Source organism: Protomyctophum bolini (assembly GCF_963924005.1).
Source record: "Protomyctophum bolini genome assembly, chromosome: 11".
NCBI lineage: Eukaryota > Metazoa > Chordata > Actinopteri > Myctophiformes > Myctophidae > Protomyctophum > Protomyctophum bolini.
In genome coordinates, this window is record NC_137872.1 from 6225854 (window position 1) to 6240831 (window position 14978).

The 14978-nt window shown below is 43.6% G+C and overlaps 1 protein-coding gene across 1 annotated transcript in view; it reads right to left on the minus strand.

Moving 5' to 3' along the window:
- Positions 1-7615: 7615 nt before the first annotated feature.
- Positions 7616-14978, minus strand: part of LOC308324338 (tectonin beta-propeller repeat-containing protein 1-like) — a 32470-nt gene continuing 25107 nt past the window's right edge. Inside the window, exons 19-27 of the mRNA XM_080776380.1 lie at positions 14628-14724; positions 14022-14101; positions 11891-11947; positions 11167-11341; positions 10852-10987; positions 9755-9847; positions 9046-9152; positions 8266-8385; positions 7616-7990 (exon numbers count right to left, since the gene is read on the minus strand). Of these exons, the coding sequence (XP_080632506.1) occupies positions 7853-7990; positions 8266-8385; positions 9046-9152; positions 9755-9847; positions 10852-10987; positions 11167-11341; positions 11891-11947; positions 14022-14101; positions 14628-14724 (1003 nt within the window). The 3' untranslated portion in view covers positions 7616-7852. The remainder of the gene's footprint in view (positions 7991-8265; positions 8386-9045; positions 9153-9754; positions 9848-10851; positions 10988-11166; positions 11342-11890; positions 11948-14021; positions 14102-14627; positions 14725-14978) is intronic.

The following is a 14978-nucleotide window of genomic DNA, read 5'->3' on the forward strand; positions in this document are numbered from 1 at the left end:
TCGTTTGTTATCTTATTTGCCCAGGGTAAGGCTTGCTATGAGGGCTCTGTGGAGGCTGTGCTGGTGAGTGATTTTAAACTCTGAATAATACACAGTGGTGGAAGAAATCATTCTCTTAAAGACACATTGACGTCAAGATTATTGTGTCCTGCTTTTTCATCACTTAAGTTATTCATGGTGTCTCACTTGTCAGATATAGAGGGTATGCACATTCATAAAGTGAATGGCACATTGAGTGGCAAAGTGAGTTTAATGTCCTTTAACATCATCTAATGCAATCAGATAGGACTTTATTGTTTGCGGGGATGTGTGGGCTGTCAAGGCCAGAAAAGTAAGATGTCACCCACATTATACCCTCTATAGGAGTAGCTACCCTTTTTTTTCCTAGTGGTGCACTGCTAGCCTCTCCTATAGACAGTCACAGCAATGTCCCTGGCTTGTCCCAGTACTGAAATAGCTTGTGTTGACCACCAGGTGTCACTGTTGCGCAGCCTAGCGCACACAGCAAGGCCAGGGAGGAGTGCTTGTACATTCCAGTACTACAGCACGAGTACAGTACAGAACAGTACAGTACAGCACCACTTGGTTCAGGTCTGATTGTGTTAGTTTTTGGTATTGGTATTGTGTTATTTCACGTTTTCCCCCCTTTTTAGATAACTCATCTTGCACTTGAGGTGTACCTTTTCAGTGGCATGCACAGACATTTAGAGGGGCAGGTGCTCAAGTGAAAAAAAGGGCACCTTGTGCAGCGCATGGAACCGGCCGGTTGCCTTATAATATGTGTGAGATTCATAGATTTTGGGGCCTAAATAATATATTAGAAGCTTTTTATCAAGAATGAATCAATGTCGCCATGGTCCAAAAAAATAATATATATACACTATATATATATATATATATATATTAAAATATATATAATTTATTTTCCAAAAGGGCACATTGCCAAAAGGGCAGGGGTGGTCTAGCATCCCCTAGTGTCTCTGTACCTTTTAGTTTGGCGTCACCTTAAGCTACCTGATTTATGGCAAAATAAATGGTTAACTTATGGCAAAACTTAAATAATCACTATTATGGGTCCATAAAACACGTATTCATCTCTTTTGAATGGATTATTTGCATACACTATTCGGTGATATATTTTCTGCCTAATTTGGGCCGAAACCGAATAGGCCGAAAATGCTTTTTTTTTTTTTTTTTTTTGCCATTTTCTGCCCAATATCTTCTGCGGCTGAATATTCGGTGCATCGCCAGACTGAAGAAAACTTCAGGACGAGAATAGGTTCAGAGTTTTATTTCACAGTTGGTCGTCGTCGTCGTCCTCATCAGAAGAACATCAATGTTCAAAGGATGGAAACATTCATCACTGCTGTTACAACAGGTCCGTTCATCATCACACTCTGTAGATCAACACCAGAAGAACAAATACACTTCATATTGCAAGATGGAAACAATATAGAACAGGAGGAAACAATAGAATATTAGGAATTATCTGCTGAGTAATAATATCCTGGGGATCCAAAAAGAAATGCTTTCAGGTCATTCCAATGTTTGCAATAAAAACAAAGTAGTATGTTACTGTTTTTTAAATGGAGTGGGAAAACGATGTCTCATTTAAAAACACATAAACAAGCCAAAACATTATGGAGAAACAAAACACAACGCAAATAAATGACATCACAGATGGAAGGTCAATCAGGCAAATGAGACGGAAGCAAATACAGCAAAACAAACAAAAAGTATAATAATTAACACCGCACAAGCTAATTGATACGCCAATCAGACAGATGGACGATATAATGATCAGCCAATAGGAATAGGGCATAGCAGTGGCGGTCATTTTCTGGTTCCATCATTCCAGACCCATTCGTATTTCCCATAGAGATTTCCAAAAATATTTATATCAATTATTTTAACTATTTATGAGCATTTCTTCTGTTTTAAACTTTGTATGTGCTAAAAATAAATAAAACCTAAGCGTAGAATCAAGCCATCCAGGATTCTGGTGATTCATCACCGTAAAAAACATTTGTTTCTGTCAGTGTGAAGAATATTGATTCTAGACAAACATATATATCACCCATTCTTGAGATAAGGGACAAAACTTTTTTCAAACTGGATTTTTTTTTTTTTAAAGATACATTCAAATCAAATAGATGTATTTGTAGACACAGGTCTCAACTACCAATCTTGAGAAGGAACAGGTTTTTCGCATAACATTTCTTTCTAAAATGGGACATTTATGCACTTAATACCTGATTCATGTCAACTCCGTCAGACACACTAAAATCCCTTTTAATTGAATTTTATCATTTCAACAATAATATAAAGTCCTCAGTTATCTTATAATGGCTTTCAGTAATCAAGTTAAGTAATACAAATCTTTTAATATTATTTTGTTCCAATATCACACTATTATGAAATATCCAATTTCTCAAAACCGTCATTTCAACCTTTATTTTCAATATTATAACATGAAAACCATGTAAAAAAAAAAAAAAATCATCATTACGTATCATTTCAGTTGGTGTTTCAATACATAAGCACAAAAGATTTGACAGCGAATTTTCTATTTCTTTGGAAATTAACAAAAACATCACGGGACGAACGTCTGACGGAGTTGACGAACATCTGACGGAGTTGACAAGTTTAACTGATTTAGGTTCTAGACCACCTAGGATCTTGATTCTGGTGACTAATCCCACATTTTCAAGGATGAGGAATACAGTGGTACTATTTAGATTTGCCCTGTGAACATGGCAGCCATTTTTCAAAATGGCCGCCAACTTTCTGTTATTTCCCAATAACTCAAGTTCTACACCACCTAGGATCTTGATTCTGGTGACTAATCATACATTTTCAAGGATGTGGGATACATTGGTACTATTTAGATTTGTCCTGTGACCATAGTAGACATTTTTCAAAATGGCCGCCAACTTTCTGTTATTTCCCAATAACTCAAGTTCTACACCACCTAGGATCTTGATTCTGGTGACTAATCATACATTTTCAAGGGTGAGGAATACAGTTGTACTATTTAGATTTATCCTGTGACCATGGATGGTAGACATTTTCAAAAATGGTGGACCTGCTATTATTTTACCAATTTACTCAGGGAATATTATCAGAATAATATAAAATCTGTGAATACATTTCTTACCAAGAATTTTCTTCACCAATGTTTGTAAAGGTGTCTACTAACATATCCCACATTGGTTTCTATTTGACCACCCTAGGGGCATGTTTGACAGCTGCTGAAAGTTGGGTACCATCAACAACCAATATAAGGCTAAATGTTCTAAATTTCATTATGCTTTAAGTAGCATGTGGCATGTCAAACTAGGGGCTTTTCATGATTCTGGATCCATTCCAAGCATTAGTTTTGCACAAAAAACACTACGTTGGCTAAAAACGGCCATAGCCATCATCACAGATGTGATGAGGTCAGCACATGTCGGCACATTTGGGCAAGTGGCTATGGCCAAACTAGGGGGTCTATGGCCAAACTAGGGGTCAAACTCCTTGGGCTAAATTCGGTGAGGTGAACAGTGAGCAGTGAACAGTGAGCGAAAGACTGAAGACAGAAGATTTGGCTTCAGGACCATCAGGCAGGATGTGCAGACACTGAAGGCATCAGTGTCTTTCTCTGTGTCCCCAGCATGTCAACCAAAGCAATGTTACCAAATCAAAGGAGCCTTCACCTCATGTCACCTGGGGCTGGGTGAGCAATCGTATCCTGTATCTAAACTCACAACTAAATACAGACACTTGGCCAGACTGCCGTTTGAAAGGGTCAAACCCCTCATCCTGATTGGGGAAGACCACCCCACCTAATCACACCAACCGAACAAGTGTGGTTGGGGCCTCCAGGTGGGCCAGCAGCCACAAAGCAAAGCAATCTCCAGCCAAGACAATGTAAGTTGACTATAACAGAGCCCCAGAACACAGAGCTCAGGAGAAGGATGGAGAAACACTGGCAGGAGGCCACCAAGATACAATGCCCCAGAGACCCAGAGTGTGCCACCACTGGCAATAAGGAGATCAACTGCTGCAGCAAAGATGTCATGAAAGGCAAGTCTCCACCAAAAAAAACCCTGAACCTAATCGGGGTGTCAAGAGACCAAAGTTTCTCCCCCACAGTTCCCTGCAGTGGCCAGTGAAGTCAAACTGTGCATCTGTACCTGAAAGGGGCAAGTCAAAGGCCAGAAAGCCCACCTCCTTTTAATGTCCTGTCAGTAGAAACTCAACCTGCACCTGAAATAAGCCCTTACCTCTCCCAGAGAAAGTTCATCCTGGAAAATGTAATGATTAGTCGCCAGAATCAAGATCCTTCGTGGTCTAAAACTTGAGTTATTGGTAAAATAACAGCAGGTTGGTGGTCATTTTGAAAAACAATGGCTGCCATGGTCACAGGACAAATCTAAATAGTACCACTGTATTTCTCATCTTTTAAAATGTATGATTAGTCGCCAAAATCAAGATCCTAGGTGGTCTAAAACTTGAGTTATTGTAAAATAACAGCAGGTGGCGGCCATTTTGAAAAAAAAATGGCTGCTATGGTCACAGGACAAATCTAAATATTACCAATGTACCCCACATCCTTGAAAATGTATGATTAGTCACCAGAATCAAGATCCTAGGTGGTGTAGAACTTGAGTTATTGTAAAATAACAGCAGGTGGCGGCCATTTTGAAAAATGGCTGCCATGGTCACAGGGAAAGTCTAAATTGTACCACTGTATCCCTCATCCTTGAAAATGAGGTCTTAGTCACCAGAATCAAGATCCTAGGTGGTGTAGAACTTGAGTTATTGTAAAATAACATCAGGTCGCGGCTCTTTTGTAATATGGCTGCCATGGTCACCACGAGACAAATCTGTGATGGCCCCATAGCCAAAAATGTTCCTTAAGGCATGCTCTAACTGTGTGCCAAATTAGAATACTGCCCATTATTCAAAAACAATAATTTTATTGTTTTAGGAACACTTTTGTCAACTCCGTCAGATACACGTCAACTCCGTCAGACACAAAATCTGACGGAGTTGACGTCTGACGGAGTTGACAAAATGGCATTTGTTTTCATCTTAACCCTCTTTAGTACAATGTAGCCATTTTGTTTTTGCTTAATTTTGTTAGCTAAACCTAACCCCTAAACTAAAATAATAAACATTATTTGGGAATTCTTAACAAAGATCATAAAAATGTGCAGACGGAGTTGACATGTAAAAGCTGTGACCACATTGTTATCAACATTGTTTGTTTAAAATATCAAACAATTGAATGCTTGTCAGACCAGGTACTCCACTGTTGCAACAAATATAAATGGGACTTGGAAAAGGAGTCTTCAGGCTAAATCTGTCGACAATATTTTCTGATTAATTTAAGACTTTTAAAAAAACCTGACGGAGTTGACGGAGACGTGGGACGAACATTTGATATGAGATATTTAATAGAAAATATAAATTAAAATTAACTGTGTATATTATTTGCTATGTTGTTGACAATCTACTTTAATTTAGTATGTATATTTATGTGATTGTGACAGTATTAGACACTTTTTTGGCAGTTTGAAATTGTGGCCACTTGCTGGGGACAGGCTAAATACAGGCCTTTTTGGGTACAGGGCCTGCTTTTAACTAATTCAGATGGAATATGAAAACAATTATAATGAAATTAAGGGCATAATAATACACAACTGTATTACACTTAACTTTGCAAGTGCTTTTATTTTTATGAATTAATTTATTTTTTACATAAAATAAGGCTCTTATGTGTGGGACATGTTTTTTCCACTTTTGTCCCTCATCTCAAGAATGAGTGATATAGTATCTCTCCACGTAACTTGAGAACCGTTTGCCCCACTGACTTAAAATTCGACACACGCATTCTACACCAAGACTATGAGACAGCATGTGATGTCACTGCTATGCCCTATGAGACACCATGTGATGTCACTGATATGTCCTATGAGACAGCATGTGATGTCACTGCTATGCCCTATGAGACACCATGTGATGTCACTGATATGTCCTATGAGACACCATGTGATGTCACTGATATGTCCTATGAGACACCATGTGATGTCACTGATATGTCCTATGAGACACCATGTGATGTCACTGATATGTCCTATGAGACACCATGTGATGTCACTGATATGTCCTATGAGACAACATGTGATGTCACTGATATGTCCTATGAGACAACATGTGATGTCAGGGTGTAGGTACGGTCCTGACATATGGCGCTGTCGTTCGCTGAAAATAGCATATTTATGTGCTCACAACTCGTGACGATGCTGCCTCTAACATGCTGCTATCGGCATCCAGGAGTATATGGCCGTCTATGCTACTCCCATACCACGCTATTTATCACAATTTTACAGTTATATTTTCAATGTTCCAGTTGATGTTGAGCGACTGTTTTTATACTCTTACTGTACTATTTGCCTTACTAATTTGTAGCGGCACAACTATCAATGGAATCATGATTTTTTTTGTGGTGCAGCCACTCCTGATGCACAGCAATGTGTGTCTCTGGCTGGCTGAGTCTGTTCTCTTAACTATTGAATTTCAAGGCCCCCCTAACTGTTGAGTGCAACCATTTGTGGACCATTTGTGTACACTCAAGGACCACTGAGGTTCCCTGGACTGGTATGGGATGCATGGGAACTCGGTATCCAACGAGTTATGGGTATCGGAATCTGTATCAGGAAGGACAAACGAACGTGTCTTATCACAACGTGTTGTGAGCTTGTAGATGGTCTATTTTCAACATGTTGTTGTGAGCTTGTAGATCGCCCATTATCAGCGTGTTGTTGTGAGCTTGAAGATGGTCTATTTTCAACGTGTTGTGGTGAGCTTGTAGATGGTCTATTTTCAACGCGCTGTGAGCTTGTAGATGTTCTATTTTCAACGCGCTGTGAGCTTGTAGATGGTCTATTTTCAACGCGCTGTGAGTTTGTAGATGGTCTATTTTCAACGCGCTGTGAGCTTGTAGATGGTCTATTTTCAACGCGCTGTGAGCTTGTAGATGGTCTATTTTCAACGCGCTGTGAGCTTGTAGATGGTCTATTTTCAACGCGCTGTGAGCTTGTAGATGGTCTATCTTCAGCGAGCGGCACCGTCTTTAGGACAGACTATGGAATGGGTTCAGAGCTCCCTGAACTCCTATAATGATGATATCATTTATAAAAAATCTATTTGCTAGATCTGTAGATATGGTCACATATATATATATATGCATTTATGTCAATAAAAACAATCAATCATTTAACAACCAACCAATCAATCAATCTCATGGATCACCCGATAGCCAGAAGCTAATGAGAGCAATCGTGTGCTTAAGTTTATTTATTTGTATGTTTTTACTCGACCAAATCGCACCAAACGTCGACGCCATCCGCAGGCTACAAATGCTCCATTTCACCCTTTCCGTAAGAAATCCAAATACTTTCCGCTTAAATATTTGTGTGATTTAATTTCTACTTTGGGGAGGGGAGGAGAGAGAGGCTGGGGAACAAACACTGTAACATTATCCCTCCATCTGTGGAGCAGGAATGTGTGAAAACAGAACGACGTGAAGGAAACTAGCCTGAGGAGATCAGGGTGTAGAGAGACCAATGATTCTCAACCTTTACACTTTCATTTCAGCGACCGCCCCACCCCCCCCAACATTTTGGTTCCTAATATAACTATCAAGTCATTTAGCTGGGGCGGGGGGACCCCCAGGGGACCCCCAGGGGGTACGTTGAGAACCAGTGGTGTGTTGTAGACAGTGTCGAGCCATGAGGCACACGAAGAGAGCTGCGAGGAAGTTGGGTTGCATGGTGTCAAAGCCACGCCCCCCTGGGCGGGGTCACACGCCCACGGCATTCCCGTTGGCTTGTGTCTCGGGCCTGGAGGGGCGGGGACTGCCGGCAGGGGCGGAGCTAAGAGGCGGGAACGGAGGGCGGTCTATGGAGTTCCCTCTCACGCTGATGTGCTCCCAGCCACCCTGTGGGAAACATACAAACAAACAGATAATCACTGAGTTCACTGTCAATAATAATAATGGCTGAACAAACAGTCAGAAGTCAAAGCTCCCAGATCATATTATTTACAAAATATACCCATTCATGACTTTATGTCAAACTGAACTGTAATGCGTGATTACGTAGGCCAAAAGTCAGATATGGGTCACACATGCATTTCCAGTACCCTGATTCAGAAAAGGTCTGGATTTGAGAAGAGCTGTGATGATGATGATGATGATGATGATGTCACACTCACCCCGATGCCGAAGTCCCACGATTGGCCCTTGGGTTGCATAGGCCCCACCCCCAGCCTGTGACAGACAGCCCCGGGCGTCTCCGCGGGGAAACCCTGGACGGTGTCGGCTATGATCCATACCTGCAACACACGATGACATCACTGGGCCAATCAGAATGAGCCATGCCTGCAACATATGATGACAGCACTGGGCCAATCAGAATGAGCCATGCCTGCAACACATGATGACAGCACTGGGCCAATCAGAATGAGGCACGCCTGCAACACATCTGGCACTGGCATTTGGGAACGATGCAAGTTGAGAACAGTGAAAATCGAGAATACATACCCCACCCTGTTATATCCGTTGTCTTTAGTTTTAACTGTCTGTCTGTCTGTCTGTCTGTGTAAGCCCTTGTGCAGTGTTAAACGTCTGTGGAGAATCTCTGAGGAGTGATTGTGAACTGTGACGTAATCAAATGGCAGGTGTTGGGGTTAAGGCTGGGGTTGCCATGGCAAACAATTGGCTCAGTCAGAGCCTGGGAATTGCACATGTGAGCTATAGGGGACTTACTGTTGGCTCATTAGGTCCACTGGCAGAGCCTGACCAGAGCCTTGTGTAGCGGTTCTGGACAACCGTGTATCCCACCGAGTCTAGGCGACGGGCACTGCACTCTGTGTGGTGGTGTGGAACACGTGTAGGCAACGGACAGAACCCAAAACGAACCGGAAGTGAAAACTCTGTCTCCATCTGCCTCAATGTGGTGTCGTGCGTGTGTGCGTGCGTGCATGCGTACGTACCTGGTCCAGCGGTCCAACAGACACCTTGGTGACGTTGTTGGAGATGGGCTCCCACGCTGACCCCTGGGGGTAGCTGGGGGTCAGACCCTGCCTGTACCACAGGTTGCCTACAGGGGGAGACAGAGATAATGTATGTATGTAACTATGTACTGACCCATAGACCCATTTAAAGGTAGCTCTGGCGCTGACTGGAGCGTGTGTGCCGATCAGAGGCAGGGGGGGGTGCGGAGCCTTTTCGTAAACCCAGGGTGCGTTCGGATATTGGATTTGTTTTTCGAAGTCCCGGAAAAGACGCGCTGTGATCACTTTGAGTGACAGCGTGCCTCCCCGAATATGAACCTCCCATGAACTGCAGCGGCCAATGAGGTATCTAGGTTTCTATATCTATGGATGTACCCTCGCACTAAACACTGTGCACACAATGTGTGTACATGTATACAGGTCTGTAACTCTGCGAGTGTGCAAACGGTCGGGACACAACGGTTTTTAAGGTCAACCACACCAATGCAACTCGATGAGTTGCATTGGTGTGTTTTGCAACACCCTCTGGTGTGGTTTTTTGGCTATAAATGAGCACTGAGGATTTTACAGTGTAGATTGTTTAATGGTAATAAATTGATTGCTTTATTTGTATAGCGCTTTTCTAAGAACTCAAAGCGCTTGCAATGGTCCATTCATCCACACGTTGGTGTGGGGTTTTAACACTCACTGTTTTCATCCACAGCGAACACAGACGTCCTTCCCACAGAGAGCTGTCTGAGAGTCTGCTTGGCAGGAGAGGGGATGTGGTACCAGCATTCACCTGCAGGGGGAGACAATACAATTCAATACAGGGGAAGGGATGTGGTACCAGACTATACAATTCCAGTCTGCGCATCGCTTGAACGTGGCGTATTTTAGTAGCGACATTGACTTCAGACCCGGAAGTGCAGTTTTCAGACTTTTTTTGATTAGCTACACCTGCTCCATGGATTCACGCCCCGTAGGCCAGGTGTAGTTGATGGTATACCTCAGTAATGAGCATATTAGATTAGATTTGTCTATAGACTATTGCTGCCAGAACTGTGCAGCGCACATCCTCTTACTGTGAAGTGAACTAGACCTACTCAGCTGAGTGCTCGCTTCTCCTCCCTTTAGACAGCCCTAATGCACTCGCTGTCAGGGTTTTGGGGGGGACACCGCCCCCCCTAGTACACTCACCAGCAGGGTTTTGGGGGGGACACTGCCCCCCTAGTACACTCACCAGCAGGGTTTTGGGGGGGACACTGACCCCCTAGTACACTCACCGGCAGGGTTTTGGGGGGGACACTGACCCCCTAGTAAACTCACCGGCAGGGTTTTGGGGGGGACACTGCCCCCCTAGTACACTCACCGGCAGGGTTTTGGGGGGGACACTGCCCCCCTAGTACACTCACCGGCAGGGTTTTGGGGGGGACACTGCCCCCCTAGTACACTCACCGGCAGGGTTTTGGGGGGAACACTGACCCCCTAGTACACTCACCGGCAGGGTTTTGGGGGGGACACTGACCCCCTAGTACACTCACCAGCAGGGTTTTGGGGGGGACACTGACCCCCCCCTAGTACACTCACCGGCAGGGTTTTGGGGGGACACTGACCCCCTAGTACACTCACCTGCAGGGTTTTGGGGGGGACACTGACCCCCTAGTACACTCACCGGCAGGGTTTTGGGGGGGACACTGACCCCCTAGTACACTCACCAGCAGGGTTTTTGGGGGGGGGACACTGACCCCCTAGTACACTCACCAGCAGGGTTTTGGGGGGACACTGACCCCCTAGTACACTCACCAGCAGGGTTTTGGGGGGACACTGACCCCCGGTAGAACACGGCCCCGTCCCGGGCGATGGCCCACACCTGGTTGGCACCGCCGATGGAGATGGACTTGAAGGGCTGGTCGGTGCCCACGTGCAGCCAGGAGGTTCCCTGTGACATCACAGACATCACACACACACGCACGCCACACCATTCTTTTATTTTCGTTCGCATTGGGCTCAAAAAGAGAACAGTCAATTTAACAGAATTGTATTAAAAAGACTACGACTAAAACTGAATCAAACTTTTCTGTTTTAGAATCAACACTGCAGAAGATGTGATATTCTCACCGCGGGGACTTGGGGCGTCACCCCGAGGCGACACAGGACGTCTCCCTTGTCACTGAGCGCCCACACGGGAACGTGCTCCGCCCGACTCTGGGCCAGACACGGCATCACAGAGATGTCACTCAGCTGGATGGGCGGGACATGCTGCCACGGACCAATCACAGTGATCTTACACTTCCTGGAAACAAAAAAAAAAGGTACAACGGGTGACGTCATTCACACGTCTTTAAGTTCACCGTCCTTTCTATTAGTAACACCCAGTGCCCAGGACCAAGTTTTATCCACGTTTATTGATATCAAAACCGATCGCATCGCTCCAAGCCTAGGAGCGCCTGTTGCGCAATCCTCGATGTTGCACAACAGTGCGACGTCATCGAAAATCCCCCCCCCCCCCCTGTTGTCGTGCGATGAAGTAAACGGGAACAAAAAAATTGAAGTGAAGTCAGCTGGATAATGATGTCAATGGGAACAGATTTTTTTTCGAATCCATCTAACTCGGCTCACAACTATACAAGTTATTAAAATGAAATCACGGGACCTGTTAGCGATTTTATGCTGTTATCCTCGAAAGTAAAGTAAACTAAAAATACTATGTTTAAAAACTCCAACCAAGGACCTTTCGGTTATGTGGCCGTCGTGTTATCCGGGTGAGTGTGTGTGTGCGCGTGCGTGCCGGTGTGTGTGTGTGTGTGTGTGTGTGTGCGTTCATACGTTGACGTGCACATACCTGGCCCATCTCCTGCGTCTGACAAAGTCCTTCATGGTCTTGTGGCCGTGGAAAGTCCTACGAGAAACAAACGGAAACCAGACGGATTCAAGTCTCACGCGGCACCCTCCTTCTCTCCTCCTCTACCCGGGGTTGGGTGTTTTGGACGTCTGGCACTCGTTACTGAACAAATGTCTATATATTCTATAGCCATCAGAATATCAATATATAACTAAAACATGTACTTCGTGGGGTCTCTCTGCTCTATTGCGTCCTGAGACTCTACTTGTCATTCGTCACAGTGATAAAATACAATTGTTTACATATAAACTTTAATAAAATAGAATTGTTAGATATAAACTATACTGGAGTAATATTGAGATGGAAGTGTTCCAGTGCAGTTATAATAGTGAGATGGAAGTGTTCCAGTGCAGTTATAATAGTGAGATGGAAGTGTTCCAGTGCAGTTATAATAGTGAGATGGAAGTGTTCCAGTGCAGTTATAATAGTGAGGTGGAAGTGTTCCAGTGCAGTTATAATAGTGAGATGGAAGTGTTCCAGTGCAGTTATAATAGTGAGATGGAAGTGTTCCAGTGCAGTTATAATAGTGAGATGGAAGTGTTCCAGTGCAGTTATAATAGTGAGATGGAAGTGTTCCAGTGCAGTTATAATAGTGAGATGGAAGTGTTCCAGTGCAGTTATAATAGTGAGGTGGAAGTGTTCCAGTGCAGTTATAATATTGAGGTGGAAGTGTTCCAGTGCAGTTATAATAGTGAGGTGGAAGTGTTCCAGTGCAGTTATAATAGTGAGATGGAAGTGTTCCAGTGCAGTTATAATAGTGAGATGGAAGTGTTCCAGTGCAGTTATAATAGTGAGATGGAAGTGTTCCAGTGCAGTTATAATAGTGAGATGGAAGTGTTCCAGTGCAGTTATAATAGTGAGATGGAAGTGTTCCAGTGCAGTTATAATAGTGAGATGGAAGTGTTCCAGTGCAGTTATAATATTGAGATGGAAGTGTTCCAGTGCAGTTATAATAGTGAGGTGGAAGTGTTCCAGTGCAGTTATAATAGTGAGGTGGAAGTGTTCCAGTGCAGTTATAATAGTGAGATGGAAGTGTTCCAGTGCAGTTATAATAGTGAGATGGAAGTGTTCCAGTGCAGTTATAATAGTGAGATGGAAGTGTTCCAGTGCAGTTATAATAGTGAGATGGAAGTGTTCCAGTGCAGTTATAATATTGAGATGGAAGTGTTCCAGTGCAGTTATAATAGTGAGGTGGAAGTGTTCCAGTGCAGTTATAATAGTGAGGTGGAAGTGTTCCAGTTCAGTTATAATAGTGAGGTGGAAGTGTTCCAGTGCAGTTATAATAGTGAGATGGAAGTGTTCCAGTACAGTTATAATAGTGAGATGGAAGTGTTCCAGTGCAGTTATAATAGTGAGATGGAAGTGTTCCAGTGCAGTTATAATAGTGAGATGGAAGTGTTCCAGTGCAGTTATAATATTGAGATGGAAGTGTTCCAGTGCAGTTATAATAGTGAGATGGAAGTGTTCCAGTGCAGTTATAATAGTCAGATGGAAGTGTTCCAGTGCAGTTATAATAGTGAGATGGAAGTGTTCCAGTGCAGTTATAATAGTGAGATGGAAGTGTTCCAGTGCAGTTATAATAGTGAGATGGAAGTGTTCCAGTGCAGTTATAATAATGAGATGGAAGTGTTCCAGTGCAGTTATAATAGTGAGATGGAAGTGTTCCAGTGCAGTTATAATAGTGAGATGGAAGTGTTCAAGTGCAGTTATAATAGTGAGATGGAAGTGTTCCAGTGCAGTTATAATAATGAGATGGAAGTGTTCCAGTGCAGTTATAATAGTGAGATAGAAGTGTTCCAGTGCAGTTATAATAGTGAGATGGAAGTGTTCCAGTGCAGTTATAATAGTGAGATGGAAGTGTTCCAGTGCAGTTATAATAATGAGATGGAAGTGTTCCAGTGCAGTTATAATAGTGAGATGGAAGTGTTCCAGTGCAGTTATAATAGTGAGATGGAAGTGTTCAAGTGCAGTTATAATAGTGAGATGGAAGTGTTCCAGTGCAGTTATAATAGTGAGATGGAAGTGTTCCAGTGCAGTTATAATAGTGAGATGGAAGTGTTCCAGTACATACACGGGGAAGTCAGCGGCGTACTGCCACCCATCGTTGTCTGTTCCCTCAGGCAGGTTGTAGTCTATGCTCCACTCTGACACCTGCAGGCCACAGGACCACACTGCGGTCAGTCAAAGTGTGTCATTATACACTCTATAAATAGCGTCACAGACCCGCCCCCTCTCAGAACGACGAGGGCACCAGAAGAGAATTCCCCGTTCATGTTTTCCCCATAGACGTTTCAAAAAGTATTTATTTAACCCATTCTGACCTGAGATCAGATTCATACGAGGTTTCCACTGGACACACACATGTCTGATTAACCCATTCTGACCTGAGATCAGATTCTAAAAATGTCACAGTCGTTCTTCGATTTTTCAAAAATAGCAGATCTACAAGCTCATAGCGCGCCACTCGGTGGCGCGCTATGAGCTTGTAGATCTGCTATTTTTCAATAGCTAAAGCACGACATGTTGCTAACACCAAAATGGGTTCCCGTTCAGAATGGGTTAAAGACCTGTAAGCCGTCGGACAAAGCCCACTCGGATGGTGACAAATCATGACAATAAACACATTTTTGGGAAGCCGAACAAATACTTTTCTTCGTGTGTGCATGAGTGCACATACCCAGGTCCACCGAGGAGAGGGGGGGTGTGTGCTGCTTTTCGTACACTCGTTGAAGCCGCTCTCATCACTCCACATGGGGCGATCGGTGGGGAGACCCCTGGGGGGGGGGGGGGGGGAGGGGGAGGGAGAGAGAGAGAGAGAGGGGAAAGAGAGAGAGTAGAAAATCAGTTTTGAACATTATTTCATTTTTTGACACAAATCACAACACATTTTCAGATGGAGGTTTCCGTGGCCAAATACAGTATTTTGGTGGGGGTTCTTAACTTCTTGGCACTAACATATTTAAGAACTTCTGATTCATACAGTAGAAGGGTTTCCCAGCACTGTCAGCGGTTTGCGGTAACACCTAAC